Raw genomic sequence first — 21704 nt, 5'->3', positions numbered from 1 at the left:
GGGAAAATTCAAATTATTGATGCCAAGGACCCCAAAGCTCACAAACTTGGTCAGTGACCAGTGAGTTTGTGTGTTAGGGTTAGAAAAAGTGGGGAGAGTCAACAGCAGCCAAATACATACCCGGGCAACGCCGGGTCAGCAGCTAGTACTAAGTACAGAACTGGTAAAAAAATACAGAATTGATACAAAATACAGAATCGATACAAAATACAGAATTGATACTAAATACAGAACCAATCATTACAGTGACAAAAGTAGCATAATGAATAAAATGTATAAGAAATTCCAAGACACAAAAGGGTGAGAAGATCCTGAGTGTTGTACCAGCAGCTGTGTAGTGTGAGGGTCACATACACTGAATACAATTTGTGTAGATTATTTTGGATACTACTATACAACAGATACCATTGTGCCTGTAGGCATTTCAGTTCACAAATGTTAAGACATCTTGATGATGGTTAATTATGACCTTTTATGGGCAGTTTGTGATTGGCTTTGATTTTTCTTTAACCTCCTTGGCAGTAAACCTGAGTCAGGCTCAAGACGGAAATTTGTAGCTCAGAGTGGTAATCCCGAGTTGAATCCATGGAAGGTGTGTAATGTGCAGGGCTGCCACAGATCTATTAAGCAGTATGATTTTTAGGTTCTAAAAGCTTGTGAAAAATTGCACCGCTTTTAAACAATAAAATCTGGAAGTAATCATACCGCCAGGGTGGTTAAATAAGTCTGTAGCAAGAAGAATAAGGGGGCTTGGCAATGCCTACAACCTTCTCTCTCCCTAGACCTCACGATTTCCATCCTTACGGATATCATTATATCAAGACAAAGACAAATAACATTTATATTGCCTTTTTCTCCTGGTGGACTCAAAGCACCAGAGCTGCAGCTACTAGGACGTGCTCTATAGACAGTAGCAGTGTTATCAGAACGACTCTTAGCAATAGTGAATGACACTATGGAGGTATTTACCAAGACTTGGCAACCCTGGCTCTCCTGCACTGATATCAGTGGTCTTCCTCCCTGTGGCTTGTCAGTGTGACCTTGAGGTACCCAACCTGCTTATTTTTTATTAATGGGATCTCCTATAATAATATGCTGTGTCTGTTAAGCCCTATACAAACGCTCAACAGCGGTCTTTTATGCAGCACAATTATCAAACAACTTTGTTGTGAAACAAGTTGAAACAACCCAAAAAACGTTGCTTGCTATTGTTCACACAGCTAATAAGACGTCAATCCAACAGTTGGATTAATGTGTTATCAGTTCTTTGAACTAAGGTAAGCAACGTTTTTTGGTTGTTTCAACTTGTTTCACAACAAAGTTGTTTGATAATTGTGCTGCATAAAAGACCGCTGTTGAGCGTGTGTATGGGGCTTTATGCACTTCCAACATCAATAATTATGTTCACTCCTCAGCCGACATTGAAAAAGTATGCTACCAATGTTCTGTTTTTGTTAATGCTTATTAAATTTCTGATATGTAAGCTACCTTTGGATGTGTCATCTTTGAGGCATACAATTGCTCGTTTGTATACATTTGAAATTGACGTTCTACCTAATAAGTTATTTGAAACTAGAATAAGGAGGTTGTCCTCTTCATTAAGCTTAGGAAACAAATGATAGTTACCTGGCTGGCCTCTGATATGAGCGACCTGTGCAACTGCAATGGGTGCCGTCACTACATATAGGGTGGCATGCCAGGAGCAGTGGCGTAACTTAGGAGCTCTGGGCCCCAGTGCACGTTTTACATTGGGCCCCCTCAAGCACTCTATACATAACACTTGATATGGAGCACCAAAGCCTGCCAAGGACAACTACAATGTCTGAGAGGTGTAGGCTGGGGAGGGGAAGAGTCTATTAATGTCTACAACTAATCAAAGCACATATAGAGGTGGTCATTACCAGCATAGCACCAAAAATAGAGCTAATAAAGCGATCCAAGCAGGACCCCTAGTGAACTCCTCTGGTCTGGGGCCCTGGTGCGGTCGCTACCTCTGCATCCCCTATTGCTACGCTGCTGCTGCCCAGGAGACACAATGGAGTGAACCTTGCAACTGTGTGTACTTTTGTAACATAAAATAATGATTCTCAGTTGTAACACCTAAACTCTCCGGGTAAAGGGCAAATCATTTGCTTTAGGTACTCCTTAACATGCATAGTATTGTTTATTGGACAAATATGTACACCTATGTCAAAATGTCACTGAAAGTTATGTGTGATAGTAAAAATAGAGATGCTGTGGTAAGGACGCTAAAGCCTGGTACACACATCCAATCTTGATTGGCTAATTTTACCACCTCCATGTAGTAAGAGAGCCAATAGATTTTGAATACTTTGAACAGATTGTGTAGGTAAGCTCTTATACTACATGGAAGTGGTAACGTTGGCCAATCAAGAATGAATGTGTGTACACATTTTATGTTCAACCTAAGATGTCATGCTGGGCAAGCATGCAGCCAGTAGAGTCACCTGATCTGCACACACATTTTGGGTCAGTGACTTAGAATTGTTTAGAGCCAGCTCAACCTTAGTACAGACTAGGATGTGTTGTGTTGTGACAGACCAGCTGATGGGGTTGTGTGTGTTGTTGCAGATCTCTGTTGGAAGATGAGTGTCAGACTTTGAAGAAAGACATTGCTTTTCTACAGGTAAGTGCCTAGGTGTCTGCAGCGATGTGTCTATGTATAGCATTACTGTGTGATGTGTACATTGGCCAGGAGAGTGAGAGAACAAGCCACGGTTTCTATGGCAAGGGAGGAAGAGCCAAGAGCAGCAATAGTATCATCACACTGTACAGCGTCATTGTGTCAGTGTTCTCTGTACAGATCAAGCAAGAAGTTTTAAATCAGGATGATACCATTTATTGGCGAACTAAAAAGAATAAGAATAAGCGAGCTTTCGGCTTTGCAGCCTTCGTCGGACTTAAATTCTGTCTAAGCCCGACGAAGGCTGCAAAGCCGAAAGCTCGCTTATTCTTTTTAGTTAGCCAGTAAATGGTATCATCCTGTTTTAAAACTTCTTGTTTTTACTGATGGCTAACACGGTACAATACCCTACTGCTACTACTGTACAGATCACTGTCGCTTTATGTACAGTACCTGTTTTAATAATATTTTAATAATATTTGTGCATGAGTGTTGTGGGGGCATTTGTGCATGAAAGTGATGGGGATATTAATGCATGAGTGTTATGGGGCCTTTGTGCATGATTACAATAAATTACTTTCAGAATTGTTTTATTTAGTGGCATTGTTGTCTAGCAAAGGAAACTGCTGAGCTTAGTGTATAGAAGTACATACAAATGTGACTCGTCATAGTATTGGCTGTTTTATGTCTAAACAGGCATGCCCCATCTTCTGTCCCTCTCCCCCCCAAAAAAAACAAAAAACGGGCTACAGGTATTTAGCCATGATTGATTGTTTTCCAACCACATGATTTGATCCTCTACAGCAGAGATATTCTTTCTGTAAAATGGGGCCCTGGGCATAAATGAATGTGGGGCCCCATACATCTAGTACGGTGCTGATCATAAAGTTGTGACCTCCACAATCCTTGACTTGAGGGACGATAAGTAGACCAGGGCCTGGGCAGGCCCCAGCCCTGCTTTGCAGGGATCCTCCAACTGCTTCTGGGCCCATGCAAGGACAGTGCATGCTGCTTAGCAAAATTCAGAGTTTAACCACTTGCCGACCGCCTACTTCATATTGGCGGCGGCAAAGTGGCAGCCCCAGGACCACGTAACGCAGATTGGCGTCAGGTCCTGGGGCACTCTCTGGCCGGGGATCGCGCGCTGGGATGCGCGCGCATCCACCGGCAATAGGCTCCGCCCACCCGCGACGTCAACCCGCCGGCCAATCGGAAGCACCGGCGGGTTGTTAACCCGACGATCCCCGGATAGGAAGCGTATAATACGCTTTGTAATGTTTACAAAGTGTATTATACAGGCTGCCTCCTGCCCTGGTGGTCCCAGTGTCCGAGGGACCACCAGGGCAGGCTGCAGCCACCCTAGTCTGCACCCAAACACACTGATCTGCCCCCCCCTGCCCCCTGATCGCCCACAGTACCCCTCAGACCCCCCCCTGCCCACCCCCCAGACCACCATTTGCACACAATCACCCCCCTAATCACCCATCAATCACTCCCTGTCACTATCTGTCAACGCTATTTTTTTTTTTGTCCCTAAACTGCCCCCTGCTCCCCCCTGATCACCCCCCCACCCCTCAGATTCTCCCCAGACCCCCCCAAACCCCCCCCCCCTGTGTACTGTATGCATCTATCCCCCCTGATCACCTGTCAATCACCCGTCAATCACCCATCAATCACCCGTCAATCACCCCCTGTCACTGCCACCCATCAATCAGCCCCTAACCTGCCCCTTGCGGGCAATCTGATCACCCACCCACACCAATAGATCGCCCGCAGATCCGACATCAGATCACCTCCCAAATCCATCGTTTACATCTATTCTCTCCTCTAAACACCCACTAATTACCCATCAATCACCCATCAATCACCCCCTATCACCACCTGTCACTGTTACCCATCAGATTAGACCCTTGCGGGCACCCAATCGCCCGCCCACACGCTCAGATTGCCCTCAACCCCCCCCCCCCCTTATCGATTCGCCAGTGCATTATTTACATCCGTTCTTCCCTGTAATAACCCACTGATCACCTGTCAATCACCCCCTGTCACTGCCACCCATCAATCACCCCCTGTCACTGCCACCCATCAATCAGCCCCTAACCTGCCCCTTGCGGGCAATCTGATCACCCACCCACACCAATAAATCGCCCGCAGATCCGACATCAGATCACCTCCCAAATCCATCGTTTACATCTATTCTCTCCTCTAAACACCCACTAATTACCCATCAATCACCCATCAATCACCCCCTATCACCACCTGTCACTGTTACCCATCAGATTAGACCCTTGCGGGCACCCAATCGCCCGCCCACACGCTCAGATTGCCCTCAACCCCCCCCCCCCCCCCCTTATCGATTCGCCAGTGCATTATTTACATCCGTTCTTCCCTGTACTAACCCACTGATCACCTGTCAATCACCCCCTGTCACTGCCACCCATCAATCACCCCCTGTCACTGCCACCCATCAATCAGCCCCTAACCTGCCCCTTGCGGGCAATCTGATCACCCACCCACACCAATAGATCGCCCGCAGATCCGACATCAGATCACCTCCCAAATCCATCGTTTACATCTATTCTCTCCTCTAAACACCCACTAATTACCCATCAATCACCCCCTATCACCACCTGTCACTGTTACCCATCAGATTAGACCCTAATCTGCCCCTTGCGGGCACCCAATCACCCGCCCACACGCTCAGATTGCCCTCAGACCCCCCCCTTATCAATTCGCCAGTGCAATATTTACATCTGTTATTCCCTGTAATAACCCACTGATCACCTGTCAATCACCCATCAATCACCCCCTGTCACTGCCACCCATCAATCACCCCCTGTCACTGCCACCCATCAATCAGCCCCTAACCTGCCCCTTGCGGGCAATCTGATCACCCACCCACACCAATAGATCGCCCGCAGATCCGACATCAGATCACCTCCCAAGTGCAGTGTTTACATCTCTTCTCTCCTCTAAACACCCACTAATTACCCATCAATCACCCCCTATCACCACCTGTCACTGTTACCCATCAGATTAGACCCTAATCTGCCCCTTGCGGGCACCCAATCACCCGCCCACACCTCAGAACGCCCTCAGACCCCAGCCCTGATCACCTCGCTAGTGCATTGCTTGCATCTATTTCCCCCCTCTAATCACACCTTGAGACACCCATAAATCACCTCCTGTCACCCCCTAGCACACCTACCCATCAGATCAGGCCCTAATTTGCCCCGTGTGGGCCCTGATCACTCGGCCAAACCCTCAGATCCCCCTCAGACCCCCTTCCGATCACCTCCCCAGTGCATTGATTGCATCTATTTTCCCCTCTAACCGCCCCCTGAGACACCCATCAATCACCTCCTGTCACCCCCCTAGCACTCCTATCCATCAGATCAGGCCCAATTCATCCTGTCATCTAAGAGGCCACCCTGCTTATGACCGTTTCCACAAAATTTGCCCCCTCATAGACCACCTGTCATCAAAATTTGCAGATGCTTATACCCCTGAACAGTCATTTTGAGAAATTTGGTTTCCAGACTACTCACAGTTTTGGGCCCGTAAAATGCCAGGGCAGTATAGGAACCCCACAAGTGACCCCATTTTAGAAAGAAGACACCCCAAGGTATTCTGTTAGGTGTATGATGAGTTCATAGAAGATTTTATTTTTTGTCAAAAGTTAGCGGAAATTGGATTTTTATTGTTTTTTTCACAAAGTGTCATTTTTCACTAACTTGTGACAAAAAATAAAATCTTCTATGAACTCACCATACCCCTAACGGAATACCTTGGGGTGTCGTCTTTCTAAAATGGGGTCACTTGTGGGGTTCCTATACTGCCCTGGAATTTTAGGGACCCTAAACCGTAGGGAGTAGTCTAGAAAACAAATGCCTCAAAATGACCTGTGAATAGGACGTTGGGCCCCTTAGCGCACCTAGGCTGCAAAAAAGTGTCACACATGTAGTATCGCCATACTCAGGAGAAGTAGTATAATGTGTTTTGTGGTGTATTTTTACACATACCCATGCTGGGTGGGAGAAATCTCTCTGTAAATGGACAATTGTGTGTAAAAAAATAAAAAATGTGTCATTTACAGAGATATTTCTCCCACCCAGCATGGTTATATGTAAAAATACACCACAAAACACATTATACTACTTCTTCTGAGTACGGCGATACCACATGTGTGACACTTTTTTGCAGCCTAACTGTGCTAAGGGGCCCAAAGTCCAATGAGTACCTTTAGGATTTCACAGGTCATTTTGAGACATTTGGGTTCAAGACTACTCCTCACGGTTTAGGGCCCCTAAAATGCCAGGGCAGTATTGGAACCCCACAATTGACCCCATTCTAGAAAGAAGACACCCCAAGGTATTCCGTTAGGAGTATGGTGAGTTCATAGAAGATTTTATTTTTTGTCACAAGTTAGCGGAAATTGATATGTATTGTTTTTTTTTTCACAAAGTGTCATTTTCCGCTAACTTGTGACAAAAAAAAAATCTTCTATGAACTCACCATACCCCTAACGGAATACCTTGGGGTGTCTTCTTTCTAAAATGGGGTCACTTGTGAGGTTCCTATACTGCCCTGGCATTTTAGGGGCCCTAAACCGTGAGGAGTAGTCTAGAATCCAAATGCCTCAAAATGACCTGTGAATAGGACGTTAGGCCCCTTAGCGCACCTAGGTTGCAAAAAAGTGTCACACATGTGGTATCGCCGTACTCAGAAGAAGTAGTATAATGTGTTTTGAGGTGTATTTTTATACATACCCATGCTGGGTGGGAGAAATCTCTCTGTAAATGGACAATTGTGTGTAAAAAAAATCAAATAATTGTCATTTACAGAGATATTTCTCCCACCTAGCATCTGTATGTGTAAAAATACACCCCAAAACACATTATACTACTTCTCCTGAGTACGGCGGTACCACATGTGTGGCACTTTTTTTGCACCCTAAGTGCGCTAAGGGGCCCAAAGTCCAATGAGTACCTTTAGGATTTCACAGGTCATTTTGCGACATTTGGTTTCAAGACTACTCCTCACGGTTTAGGGCCCCTAAAATGCCAGGGCAGTATAGGAACCCCACAAATGACCCCATTTTAGAAAGAAGACACCCCAAGGTATTCCGTTAGGAGTATGGTGAGTTCATAGAAGATTTTATTTTTGTCACAAGTTAGCAGAAAATGACACTTTGTGAAAAAAAACAATTCAAATCAATTTCCGCTAACTTGTGACAAAAAAAAAAAATCTTCTATGAACTCACCATCCTCCTAATGGAATACCTTGGGGTGTCTTCTTTCTAAAATGGGGTAATTTGTGGGATTCCTATACTGTCCTGGCATTTTAGGGGCCCTAAACCGTGAGGAGCAGTCTTGAAACGAAATTTCTCAAAATGACCTGTGAAATCCTAAAGGTACTCATTGGACTTTGGGCCCCTTAGCGCAGTTAGGGTGCAAAAAAGTGCCACACATGTGGTATCGCCGTACTCAGGAGAAGTAGTATAATGTGTTTTGGGGTGTATTTTTCCACATACCCATGCTGAGTGGGAGAAATATCTCTATAAATTGACAATTGTGTGTAAAAAAAATAAAACAATTGTCATTTACGGAGATATTTCTCCCACCCAGCATGGGTATGTGTAAAAATACACCCCAAAACACATTATACTACTTCTCCTGAGTACGGCAATACCACATGTGTGGCACTTTTTTGCAGCCTAACTGCGCTAAGGGGCCCAAAGTCCAATGAGCATCTTTAGGCTTTACAGGGGTGCTTACAATTAGGCACCCCCCAAAATGCCAGGACAGTGAACACACCCCACAAATGACCCCATTTTGGAAAGTAGACACTTCAAGGTATTCAGAGAGGAGCATAGTGAGTCCGTGGCAGATTTCATTTTTTTTTGTCGCAAGTTAGAAGAAATGGAAACTTTTTTTTTTTTTTTTTTTTTGTTACAAAGTGTCATTTTCCGCTAACTTGTGACAAAAAATAAAATCTTCTATGAACTCACCATGCCTCTCACTGAATACTTTGGGATGTCTTCTTCCTAAAATGGGGTCATTTGGGGGGGATTTGTACTATCCTAGAATTTTAGCCCCTCATGAAACCTGACAGGTGCGCAGAAAAGTCAGAGATGCTTGAAAATAGGAAAATTCACTTTTGGCACCATAGTTTGTAAACGCTATAACTTTTACCCAATCCAATAAATATACACTGAATGTTTTTTTTTTTTTATCAAAGACATGTAGCAGAATAACTTTCGCGCTCAAATGTATAGGAAATTTTACTTTATTTGAAAAATGTCAGCACAGAAAGTTAAAAAAGTCATTTTTTTGACAAAATTCATGTCTTTTTTGATGAATATAATAAAAAGTAAAACTCGCAGCAGCAATCAAATAGCACCGAAAGAAAGCTGTATTAGTGACAAGAAAAGGAGGTAAAATTCATTTAGGTGGTAGGTTGTATGACTGAGCAATAAACCGTGAAAGCTGCAGTGGTCCGAATGGAAAAAAAGGCTCTGGTCCTTAAGGGGTTTTATGACTGCAGTCCTTAAGTGGTTAAAGGGAATCTGAAGTGAAAATAAACTTCTGATATAACGATTTGTACGTATAGTACAGCTAAGAAATAACACATTAGGAGCAGGGACATGAGTCTAATATTGTTTCCAGTACAGGAAGCGTTAAGAAACTCCAGTTATTATCTATGCAAAAGAGCCACTGATCTCTATGACTTTCAAAGTCGCAGAGAGCTCTGTCTTCTGAAGGTTATTATCTCAAGCACTCTACCTATACTGGGGGCAGCACTCTACATATAGTGGAGGTAGCAATCTACCTATACTGGAGGCAGGACTCTGTCTATACTGGGTCTATCTGCCATGGTGTACGGGTGTGGGGGGGGGGGGGGGGTGGCCAGGTTACCTTTGCCCCAGCCCCACCGTGCTGCTTAAACCAGCCCTGAGAGGGGGTTGGAAGGGTGATGGCGCAGCGAGCAACAGATCAGGAGGTACAAAGTTGAATACTCACCTAGCGATGGATCGGAGAACCTCACAGCGACACCTCCCGACAAAAGCTATTGCAGCGTGTAGCAAAGTGTTGTTCACCTAACCGCATGCCTGTACCCTAGAGTGACCAGACGTCCCGGATTGCCCGGGACACGTCCCGGATTCGGGGTCCGCTGTCCCAGGCTTAATGAGGTCCCGGGAAACGTCCCGCTTTGAGCAGCGGGACGTCCCGGCCTCGGGACTCTGGCCACTCTCTCCTCAATGAACTGGCAGCGGCGTCTATAGACGCCGTGCCAGTTCATTGCCCGCAGCCCCGCTCCAGCCTCCTCTTCCGGTGTCTGTTTCCGACACCAGCAGGCGAGCAGGGCTACGGCAAGATGGCTGCCGGAGCCCTGTACTGGAGACCTATTTGTGTCACTAGTACAGGGCTTCGGGCGCCATCTTGCCGTAGCCCTGTCAGCGCGGGAGACCAGAGTAGGAGGAACAAGACGGTCCCGGGACGGAGCAGCGCGCCAGAGGCCGGACACTTCTGCCAGGTGAGTAAATGCTTTCTTTTCCAGGTGAAATGTTTGCCCGCATTGTTTCTTTTCTGGTGAAATGTTTGCCCGCATTGTTTCTTTTCCAGGTGAAATGTTTGCCCGCATTGTTTCTTTTCCAGGTGAAATGTTTGCCCGCATTGTTTCTTTTCCAGGTGAAATGTTTGCCCGCATTGTTTCTTTTCTGGTGAAATGTTTGCCCGCATTGTTTCTTTTCCAGGTGAAATGTTTGCCCGCATTGTTTCTTTTCCGGTGAAATGTTTGCCCGCATTGTTTCTTTTCTGGTGAAATGTTTGCCCGCATTGTTTCTTTTCTAGTGAAATGTTATTGTTTGCCCGCATTGTTTCTTTTCTGGCGAAATGTTTGCCTGCAGTGCGTTTCTTTTCTGGCGAAATGTTTGCCCGCAGTGCGTTTCTTTTCTGGCGAAATGTTTGCCCGCATTGCGTTTCTTTTCTGGTGAAATGTTTGGCCGCAGTGCGTTTCTTTTCTGGTGAAATGTTTGCCCGCAGTGCGTTTCTTTTCTGGTGAAATGTTTGCCCGCATTGCGTTTCTTTTCTGGTGAAATGTTTGGCCGCAGTGCATTTCTTTTCTGGTGAAATGTTTGGCCGCAGTGCGTTTCTTTTCTGGTGAAATGTTTGCCCGCAGTGCGTTTCTTTTCTGGTGAAATGTTTGCCCGCATTGCGTTTCTTTTCTGGTGAAATGTTTGCCCGCATTGCGTTTATTTTGTACTGACATGTTTGCCCGCATTGCATTTATTTTATACTGACATGTTGCCTATTGCGTTTATTTTCTGGTGTCCGGGGTAACTGTTACTGCATTTATTATTTAATGGTCATAGATGGCTATGTTTGCTGCTTTGTGGTTACGGTATACTATTAGCATCACACAGTTTCTGCACACCCATGATACAAAGTCTCATTTGTCCACATCATGGCGTAAACACTGCTTTCTTATGCCTCGCTGTTACATCATTACGTTAGCTCCGCCCATACAATGTCATGGCCACGCCCATTTTTCGGCGCGGCGCGCTGCGCGCGCCCCCCCCCCCCCACGCCCCCCTCCCCGTCCCAGGTTGGACCAACAAAAATATGGTCACTCTACTGTACCCATATCGTGAGATTGCAGAAACGGCTCGTTTATGTAAAAAAATCGCCGGTCCTTGGAAGAATTGCAAGTTGGGTATGAGCCTTTAGGAGGAGAACAATGGGATTGGCCTTCACTTGGCTGATGTGATTAGACATTCTGGATCTGTCTACTGGCCACTTCAGCTGAGAAAACATTTATGCCTGGAATGGGACTTTCAAATTTAAGGCGGAACTGTAAACTTAAAAAACAAAGTTTCACTTACCGGGGGCTTCCCCAAGCCCCCAGCAGGCGTCCTGCTGGACGCTATTGTGGGCTGGAACGCGAAGACATCGCGTAACCCAGGGCACGTAGGCGCAGTTGCCGTCGACCTATAAGTCGGCGGTAACAATACTAGCTGGCGGCGGCAGCAGAAAGGAGGATCATGCAGGACCGGCACAGGACAGGATGGCTGCTGGGGGCCACAGGTAAGTGAAACGGAAACAGTAAATTCGGGCGCCTGAGGCTAGTGGACAAATCGGGCGCCGCCATTCACTCCTATAATAAATATCGTTTAATGGGCACCCGATAGGAAAAAAGGGCGCCGGAGAAAAATAACGTTTTAAAAGCGGCGCCCGGAGACTTAATGTTTTATTACTGTTTCTCATGATTACACATTATTTAATAATTTATACATTTTTAAATTTTATTTTTAAACGAAAAACAGTACAATATTTTTTAAACATTATTTTTAAACGGAAAACAGTACATTTTTTTTTTTAACATTATTTTTAAACGAAAAAACCAACAGGGGGGTCTTAGGTTTAGGCACCAACAGGGGGGTCTTAGGTTTAGGCACCAACAGGGGGGTCTTAGGTTTAGGCACCAACAGGGGGTCTTAGGTTTAGGCACCAAAAGGGGGGTCTTAGGTTTAGGCACCAACAGGGGGGTCTTAGGTTTAGGCACCAACAGGGAGGTCTTAGGTTTAGGCACCAACAGGGGGGTCTTAGGTTTAGGCACCAACAGGGGGGTCTTAGGTTTAGGCACTAACAGGGGGGTCTTAGGTTTAGGCACTAACAGGGGGGTCTAGGGGTTAGGGGTAGGTACAGGGAGGGTTACTTAGGCACCAACAGGGGGGGTCTTAGGTTTAGGCATCAACAGGGGGGTCTAGGGGTTAGGGGTAGGTACAGGGAGGGTTACTTAGTAATTTTTTTTTTTAAACGTTATTATACGTTTCACTATTTAAACGCAAGATTAACGTTTTTACAATTGCCGATTTAATGCACATTATTTAATGATTTATAACTTTATAAAACATTAATTTTAAACGAAATACAGTACAATACATTTTTAAACGTTATCCATGCTTATCGTTAAAAACCCGGCACCCTTTTTTCCCAGCGCCCCTTTTTAACGTACGCAAGTGAAACTGCTTTTTTAGGAGTTTACAGTTCCGCTTTAAATTTTTTCCCAAGTTACACATTTACTTCAGTGATCACCTGCACTTGTTGGTAAAGTCTGTTGATCTGACAGATGAATCTTCCAGTGTTAGCATTAAACATACAAGATGTTTCAGGAGTCTATGCCAGCTGCTGTAAGGAATTAAAGATTTCCTTGTACTTCTGTAGTTCTATACAGTACATGCATAGAACCGCATGAATCTTCCACGCTAGAGTCTGAGGCACTGGTAAAATCCCAGCACTTATGTACGGTATGTTTCCCGTTGTTTTCTGATGTGATGCTGCCCTCTACTGGCTAAAAAATACAACAGCATAAAGTTGAATTATTTCCCTACACTGATGCATACTGCTGCTTTTACTGGGATAAATAATCCATGTGGATGGGCTGAAATATGTGTCAGGGTTTGTTGCAATGTTTAAGACAGACTCTAACACCACTATCTTTTTTTCTAGTGGGAAGGTTAGAATATGTTTGTTTGTTTTTAAAGTTGATGTTTATGGCCCTTATGCTGAAAAGTACAGTAAAGCTGCTGTATGTAAGGAGCACACAGCAATTTTACCATTACTTATGGTGACAAGGTCGGTCACCCATGTATCACGAACGCTGTTAGGAGTAAGGTGCTCTACACAAGTAGCCTAGGGCAGTACCCTGGCACCATGCGCATTACCTAGGTAACCCAGGTCACTCTAATAGCACTATGAACACTACGGGCCATATGCAATTCACTTTTTCACCTAAGTTTTCTCCTAGGTGATATTTTTACACCTTGCAAATAAAATGCTATTTAAACTACCAGAAATCAAGAAAATACTAAAAATGATTTTGATAGTACTTTGTCATGTACTTTTTGGTACTTTTTTAGTTGCAAAGTGCTAAAAAGTTATTTTAAAAACAAGTTGAAAATGTATCTCCTAGGAGATAACTTGGGAGAAAAAGGAAATTGCATATGGGCCTACCTGTCAGAAGTACCTGTAAAATGCACCCCCTGTGCACTGCAATTTTACTGACATTTAGTGAGATCATGCTAGGCTTGGCTGAGGTTCTCTGGCTCACTACCATTAACTTTGCTGAAAATTATTTTATATTACTGGCATTGAGAGCATCCCCTTTAATCATGAGGGATTCTCAGAGGAATTTCCTTAATTATCCCCCTTGGCGGTATGAAAAATACCGCCAGGGGGCAGCGCAGCAGTTTTTTTTTAATTTTTTTTTTTTAAATCATGTAGCGAGCCCAGGGCTCGCTACATGATAGCCGCTGCTCAGCGGCATCCCCCCAGCCCCGCTGATCGCCTCCGGCGATAGGCGATCAGGAAATCCCGTTCAAAGAACGGGATTTCCTGGAGGGCTTCCCCCGTCGCCATGGCGACGGGGCGGGATGACGTCACCGACGTCACCGACGTCGGGACGTCATTGGGAGACCCGATCCACCCCTTGTCGCTGCCTGGCACTGATTGGCCAGGCAGCGCAGGGGTCTGGGGGGGGGGGTGTGCCGCGCGCCGCACCGGATAGCGGCGATCGGGCGCGCGGCAGCGGCGATCAGGGTGCTGGCGCAGCTAGCAAAGTGCTAGCTGCGTCCAGCAAAAAAAAAATTATGAAAATCGGCCCAGCAGGGCCTGAGCGGCACCCTCCGGCGGCTTACCCCGTGTCACACACGGGGTTACCGCTAAGGAGGTTAAGGTGGCTCTAGTTGTTTTCCATTGAGGATGAATCAGGGGCTATTCAGAGCCAGTTCTCTCATGAAGCAAGGTGAAACACTTGCATCAGGCGCAGAGATTACAGGGGCAGCATGTTTGTACTGTGTTTACACTTACAGCATGCAGTCAGAGTAGGAGGAGATGCAAGAGGAGAGTGAGGTGAAGAGGTCATCATTGAAGAAAAGCAGCTTGTTGTGCTGTATGTGGAGTCTGACAGTGAGTGAGGAGGCAGGTGAGCAGCAGTGCTTAATTTGACTTGCAGAGCAGAAGGGAGGAGCTGGCACTGCTGTCCTAACTGACGAGGAATGAGTGGCTGAGGGTGAGCTGTTTGTTTGTCACAGACTCACAGCCAGCCAGTGTGCTGTTGTGTTGAACTGCAGCATGTCATGTGAGAACATTAAATGAAGCAGAGTAAATTGTCAGGTGCTGTGCGATCATTCCAAATCGGGGGAAGGGGAGCATCCTTACAAGTTTGCTTCAGGCAGCAAAAAGTCTAGAACCGGCCCTGGGGCTACTCCAAGACGTTGAGGCTCTAAGTGCCAAGTATCTGAAGGCTGAACAGTTTATAGTTACCAATGGAACCAGTTGTATGCAGAAGTCTTATACTTGCCAGGGGTAGTAAAAGCAGCATTTTAATGTAATTTTGTTTTTGGCACATTCTCCTTGAGGTCAGACAGGCCTGGCCAGAGATAGATTTAACACTCACTTTTGTCAACATCTCTTCACAGCAACGTCTAGAAGAAGAATCTCTGTATGGAGAAGATCTGCAAATGCTGCTGCCGGAGCCATCACTGACAGGTAATGCTCTGACACACCACAGGGATGTAACTAAGCACTGATACATCTCAAGACCACTTTCTGCAATGTATGAAAGTGCCACCTGGCAAGTTCTCAAAAACAAAACACAATGATGCCTTCGTGAACAGGGGCGTAACTAGAAATCACCGGGCCCCCCTGCGAAACTTTGTGTTTCAAAGTTTTTATTAAGCATTTTTAATAAAGTTTACATACATTTCGGATAACATAGGGGAAGGAAGGTGAAGCTCTTGTAACACCGAAATTAGCATACAGGGTGATCATACATAACAGGTTGATCATATAACTTGAAAGTATTGAAAACTTCTATTCCTAAATTGCCCCGAATACATATTCAGTTAGGGAAAACAGACGATAGAGAGGGTAACGGGGAGGAGTTCGGTCTAGGCCAACGGGCCCAATGGGGATCTGGGGGGGGGGGGGGGGGGGGGGAGGGGAATAGGAAACTTGCGTTTATAAAAGAGTAAATGTACCACAGAGGGTTAAACCCGACTATCTGGGGTATGCTATGGTAGTGGGAGGGTGTAGGATCCGGCCTGGGGAAAAGGGGGAAAGGGGGCGGGGGGGGAAAGGCCGGTATAGGAAAAAGCTTAGGAGGGCAGCCCCAGCAGTGGGCTGAGCCTCTGCTATTTCAGAGGTAGTGTGGATTGGGGGCGTGGATGCAGCAGAGGAGAAAGAGAGACAGAAGAAGAGGCAAAGGGAGTGAAGAAAGAAGGAAAGAGAAAGGAGAAAAGAGAGAGAGAAAGGGGTCCATCTCATAGCCTGGTTATCAGTGTTTCCTCCATGTTTGGGTGCTCTGATTGCAACCAAGGTTCCCATACTTTTTCGAAGGAATTATGTGTGTCCCGGAGGATACTGGTAAGTTTTTCATTAACCATGTAGGAGTCCATTCTGGTTTTGACTTCCTCAAATCTAACCGAAGGTTTTTTCCAATTATTTGCTATGGTCATGGTAGCTGCCGAGAAGACCAAGGAGGCTAATTTGTTTTGTTTGGTCGTCAGTATCTCTATTTTTGCATGTAGTAAGGCTTGCCAAGGATTCTTGGGGATTGTCTTGTGAAACAGGGTGGATAACATCTTAAAGACACGGCTCCAAAACCTAATGAGGCGGGGGCAGGACCACCAGATATGCATCATATCCCCAATCACTCTGCATCCTCGAAAACAGAAGGGGCTGGCTGAAGGAAAGACCTTAGTAATTCTGGCTGGAACCAGATACCACCTAGTCAGGACTTTATATGCCGATTCTATAGTGTGTAGGTTGTTGGAGCATTTAGAAATTCTCCCCCAAATGTCTAGCCAATCTTCCCTGTCCTTGGTTTCTGCTAGGTCGGATTCCCATCTTGATACATACATATGCTGGATAGGGGTTCGGGGGCGAGTTTGGAGGGCATAGACAGAGGAAATAAGGCCTTTCGAATTGGGGCGGCGGAGGCAGATGTTCTCGAAGGGGGTGAGATTGAGCGGGAGGTCCCTGTCTTTTATGAGTGTATTGATCCAGTGTCGCAGTTGGAGTCCCCTGCGAAACTTTGGATGCAGCCCCCTACCACCTTGCTTTCTGCACAGGTAAACTGAGAACCAATGTTATGCAATTGGCTAGTGCACACTTGAATATGTTTTCTCCATGGAGATACAACAGACAGCAGTGAAGCACTGCACACATTTTCTCTATCAATTACATTAGCTTCTGTGATAAAACGTGCATGCTTTCACACATACAGACACACATGGGGCTTGATTCACAAAACTGCGATAACTCATATCACGGCCGTGCTAGCGTTTTTGCGTTTTCACGCGCCATCGCAAATTTTCACGTGCAATCGCAAATTTTTACGTGCAAAAATGTGCGATTGCGCGAGAAAGCTCGTGCAAGAATGCTAGCGCAGCTGTGATATGAGTTATCACAGTTTAGTGAGGCCAAGCCCATGGTGTGCAGAAAACGCATACAGAAAACCAACAGACGAGTGTGCTCCCAACCTCAGCTTATTACACTCACTCTGTCCATCTCTGAGGGAGCATAACTGGCTCTGCAGACTTCTCCAGCATCACTTCAGTACAGAGCACTTGGTGAGGGGTAAAGAGATGGTAAAGAGGTTGGGGGCTGGAGACTGTACACAAGAGCCTGCTGCACACTGAATAGGGACTGTCTACAAATCTTTGTTTACAAAACTTTGTATGATTCTTTTTCAGTGCCTGAGCAGATGCAGTCATTAGAAAAATTGTGCAGAGAGCAGAAAGTTTTTCTCTCTGTGCCCTTAGTTGTCAGTCTCTCAGGTTGCATACCTTGCAGGGTCTATTGTTACGCCCCTGTTCTTGAAAATAGTTTTCTTCCAGCTCCTTCCATTAGCAATTGTTGATTAAACCCAGCGTAGGGTGGTTGGTGTAAACCCTCTGCAATTCTTTGCTGTAAGTGTGCAGAGACAAAAGCTTTATGATTTAACCAGCCTGGCATTCTATTAAGATCGCCAGGCTGGCGACCGGACGTTTTTTTTTTAATAAACTGAAAGTTGGCTGCATGAAAGCTCACTAGAGGGCGCTCCGAATGCGTGCTTCTGATCGCCTCTGGCGATCAGAAGTAACAAGAAAGGCCGCGATGAGCAGCCCTTCTTGTTATGCTTCCCTCGTCGCCATGGCGACGAGCGGAGTGACGTCAGCCGCCTCCGATCCAGCCCTTAGCGCTGGCCGGAACTGTTTGGTCCGGCTGCGCTGGGCTCGGGCGGCTGGGGGGACCCTCTTTCGCCGCTGCACGCGGCGGATCGCCGCGCTGCGGCGGCGATCAGGTAGCACACGCGGCTGGCAAAGTGCCGGCTGCGTGTGCTCCTTTTTACTTCATTAAAATCGGCCAAGCAGGGCCTGAGCGGCAGCCTCCGGCGGTAATGGACGAGCTGAGCTCGTCCATACCGCCCAGCAGGTTAAGAAACGTTGTAAATGTATCTCAGATGAAAATGACTAAAATGCCAACTGTAATGTCCTCTCCCTGTGTGAAATGTAATTTCTCTGTTACAGAGCTGAAGGAGGAGCGACGGATCCTGGAGAAGGATTTGCAGCTTGATCAGCTCTCAGTGACACCTCTATATTCAGCCAAGAGGGGGTCTGCCAGGAGCACTGCATCAGCCAGGTACCATACCTCCCAAGTTTTTGAGTAAAGAATGAGGAACCTTTTAAGACACACCCTGTTACGCCTCTAGCCACGCCCCTACCACCAATAATACATGAGCAAAAGATGTAGTTTCATTATTCAAACCACACTGGTCCTTTCTATCACCATTCATTTTATTTCAAAATAAAATTTGAATGTAAGAAATATATTAATTTAACCACTTCACCTCCAAGAGTTTTTCCCCTTAAAAAACAGAGCAATTTTCACCTGTCATCACTCCTTCCATTCATTCGCCTATAACTTTATTACTACTTATCACAATGAAACAATCTATACCTTGTTTTTTCGCCACCAATTAGGCTTACTTTGGGAAAGGGGGGTACATTATGCTAAAAATTATTCACTTCAGACTAAATATGCAGTTGAAAAAAGAATAGCCATACAGCCAGAGACACCACTATTTACAGGCTGAATTTGTGTAGTTTACCATTGCTGCTCACCCTATAGCCACCAATGTCTAAACACCTTCCCTTTCAGTCTCTATTGCCAAGCTTCTAGTAGTTAAAGAGCTTCCCTTCTAGTGCCCTGTAGATAAGCACCTTTCCCTCTAGCCTGAAGTGCCTAAATTCCTTTCCCCTCTAGCCTCTACATGTACTTACGTACAGCAAGAGGAGGCGCCCATAAGATGTATATAAATCTGTTAAATCTATATATGCAATATGTATTCGGATAACTTAGGTAAGAAGAAGATACTCTTACCTGCTATGAAAATAGGAGACAATTGTATAAACTATAATAATTTATTCGTTTCACGATAAATAATCGCTTCTTCAGGTATATGGCGCCCGGACTTTACATTGCAGCTACAGAGCACTTTACATGACCTGAAGAAGCGATTATTTATCGTGAAACGCGTTGTCGAGGTGCTAAACGAATAAATTATTATAGTTTATACAATTGTCTCCTATTTTCATAGCAGGTAAGAGTATCTTCTTCTTACCTAAGTTATCCGAATACATATTGCATATATAGATTTAACAGATTTATATACATCTTATGGGCGCCTCCTCTTGCTGTACGTAAATATCTGTGACCCTAGCATCCCAACTAGGGGTAGCGCCACTACTTTCCTGTAGGACGCTTTTTTCCAGGAGCAGCGACCGAAAAAGGCCGAGTGGAGATGGTACTTCTCCACACGCTTGAAAGGTGGTTGCTCTTTATATAGCAACCCACACTTGTGAGTATAATATATTTTCTTTTGAATTCCTACTACATTGATAGACGTTATTACACGATACTGGGCTCCTGGTGTCCCTGTGTTTTTGTTGTTCTTAACCAGCCCTCTACATGTACTGTACATGAACGCCTTCCTCTTTAGCTTCTAGTGGTTGAAGACCTCGTCTCACCCCTTGTAGATAAGTATCTTACTCTCTAGCTCCTGGTGGCTAAGTTCCCTCCCCTTTGGCCCTTAGTACATAAACACCTTCCTTTCTCGATCCATGTGGCTAAAAACCTTCCCCCCTTAGCACCCAATATATAAACACCTTCATCTTTAGCACCTAGTACCGTATATATAGGAATATAAACCAGTCCTAAAATAAATCAAGGTGCTTAACCGAACTTAACAGAAACCCAGGCAACTACTTATAACATCCCCATATAACTTCTTCGGTGGTCTAGTCTACCCTGCCACTCCTATATAGTATTCCCTGGTGTGTAGTGGTTCCCTCTCCCTCCCCATACAGCTTTACCTCTTGTGTAGTGGTCCCCTCTCCCATAGCGTTCCCTGGTGTCTAGTGGCTGCTTACCATCCCCGCTTCCCCTAAAATTTAAAGGCAGGGTGCCCAGCAGCTGAGGCTATGGAAGAGTATCTCACGTGATCCGGGGCCAATCCAGACACACTCCACGTGACTACTCCGTGTCTTCTTCCGCATTCAGCCTCTAGGGTTTGTACTTCAGCGAGTTCCCCCCAACTTACGAGAAGTAAGTAGACGTGTGCCCCACTTGCTATGTGACTGGCATAAGAAATGGAAAAATCACCATGCGCTGCAGGTGCAGGTCAATTTTAATGTAGTTCTGTGAATATACCCCCTTCTTGAAATATCACTTCACTCTGCAGGTTACTGGATGTTGCCAGGAGAGAATCAGTGGCAAAGCAGGATAGCCGAGTGACTCCACAGAGACCAAGGTCCTGTGTGTTACACCAGCGTGAACTTCCCAGGGTGACCCCATGCCCACCTCATACAAAGCTGAAGGCTTCAGCAAAGAAGGAAGAGGATGCCCTCGCCATCACTGTGGCTGCTGAAGTGTGTCCTCCTGCGGGGCATGTCCCAGGCCTGGACCACTGTCACAAGACTGATAACATATCTGGCATAGCCAAGACATCAGAACGTTTAACCCTTACATACTCAACTTCCTGCAACTCAGATTCTTCCAACAAGGGTACCACCATGAATTTTCTTCCTGCTGATAGCAGGCAGATCAGGACCACAGCCGTGTCATCCAACACTCCATATATTCCTGCTCCTCCTTCTGCCCAGAGAACATACAGTGGTGGCCACTCTGTGTCAGCCTTCCGCAGACTCAAGACACAGGTGCCCACCACACCACCCTGACCCATGGAGTGACTGTGAATGGTGGCAACATATGGTGGCAGGAGGAAAATCTCCACATGACATTGCACAACTCCACTGACAGCCCAGATGATAACACATCAGAATTCAAAACTTTACAATACAAAAGATTCAGCATCAGAAACGAATAAATGTTTTCTGGTCGGAATGTTCCACCCAGGAAGTCTCCAGTCTGACGGGACAGAAGTAGATAAAATCTGAACTCCAACATTTTGATTACTGGACATGCTGAGTGATGATGTTGTGACCAATGGCAACCGATCATACATTTCTAAATTCTGAACATGTTTTGTGATTGGCTCTTGTGGGTCATCGTGCATCATAATGTATGATGTATAGATATGTGCTGTGTCTAACGAATAACAGGGCTGAATGCTTAAACAGTTTTTATTTATATTTATTTACAAACATAAGTTAATTTCTTCAATGTACTCAACCTTTCATATTCACTAAATAGTGGTAACATTTTACTGGTACTCACAGCGGTTAGGTAAATGCTTAGAGCAACTTTTGATAACCGAATGAATGCGCACACTGCTAGTACAGGAGCATTACACTAGTGAAGTGCGTGTTACTCAGGTAATATGAGCTGTGCTAATTATGCAACACTCGCTATGTAAACAGCGTACTTGCTGGCAAAATTTCCATGTGCTCTTCATGCAAGGCAATTTTAAAGTAAGGCAGGGAACCCACTAGATGTGATTGTGTGCGCTTTGCTGTGGACCATTCCACAGGCTGTTGAACTCTATAGTCTCAGGT

At 45.5% G+C, this 21704-nt stretch overlaps 1 protein-coding gene across 1 annotated transcript in view; it reads left to right on the top strand.

Moving 5' to 3' along the window:
- The window catches only part of CCDC24 (coiled-coil domain containing 24), a 101329-nt gene extending 79825 nt beyond the window's left edge, over window positions 1-21504 (top strand). The window contains exons 6-9 of the mRNA XM_068242534.1: window positions 2593-2647; window positions 15126-15195; window positions 18219-18330; window positions 20432-21504. Of these exons, the coding sequence (XP_068098635.1) occupies window positions 2593-2647; window positions 15126-15195; window positions 18219-18330; window positions 20432-20927 (733 nt within the window). The 3' untranslated portion in view covers window positions 20928-21504. The remainder of the gene's footprint in view (window positions 1-2592; window positions 2648-15125; window positions 15196-18218; window positions 18331-20431) is intronic.
- Window positions 21505-21704: the final 200 nt, after the last annotated feature.

Source organism: Hyperolius riggenbachi, chromosome 6, assembly GCF_040937935.1.
Source record: "Hyperolius riggenbachi isolate aHypRig1 chromosome 6, aHypRig1.pri, whole genome shotgun sequence".
NCBI lineage: Eukaryota > Metazoa > Chordata > Amphibia > Anura > Hyperoliidae > Hyperolius > Hyperolius riggenbachi.
Note: the sequence above shows the minus strand (reverse complement) of the source record. Positions and strands in the feature narration are given on the sequence as shown.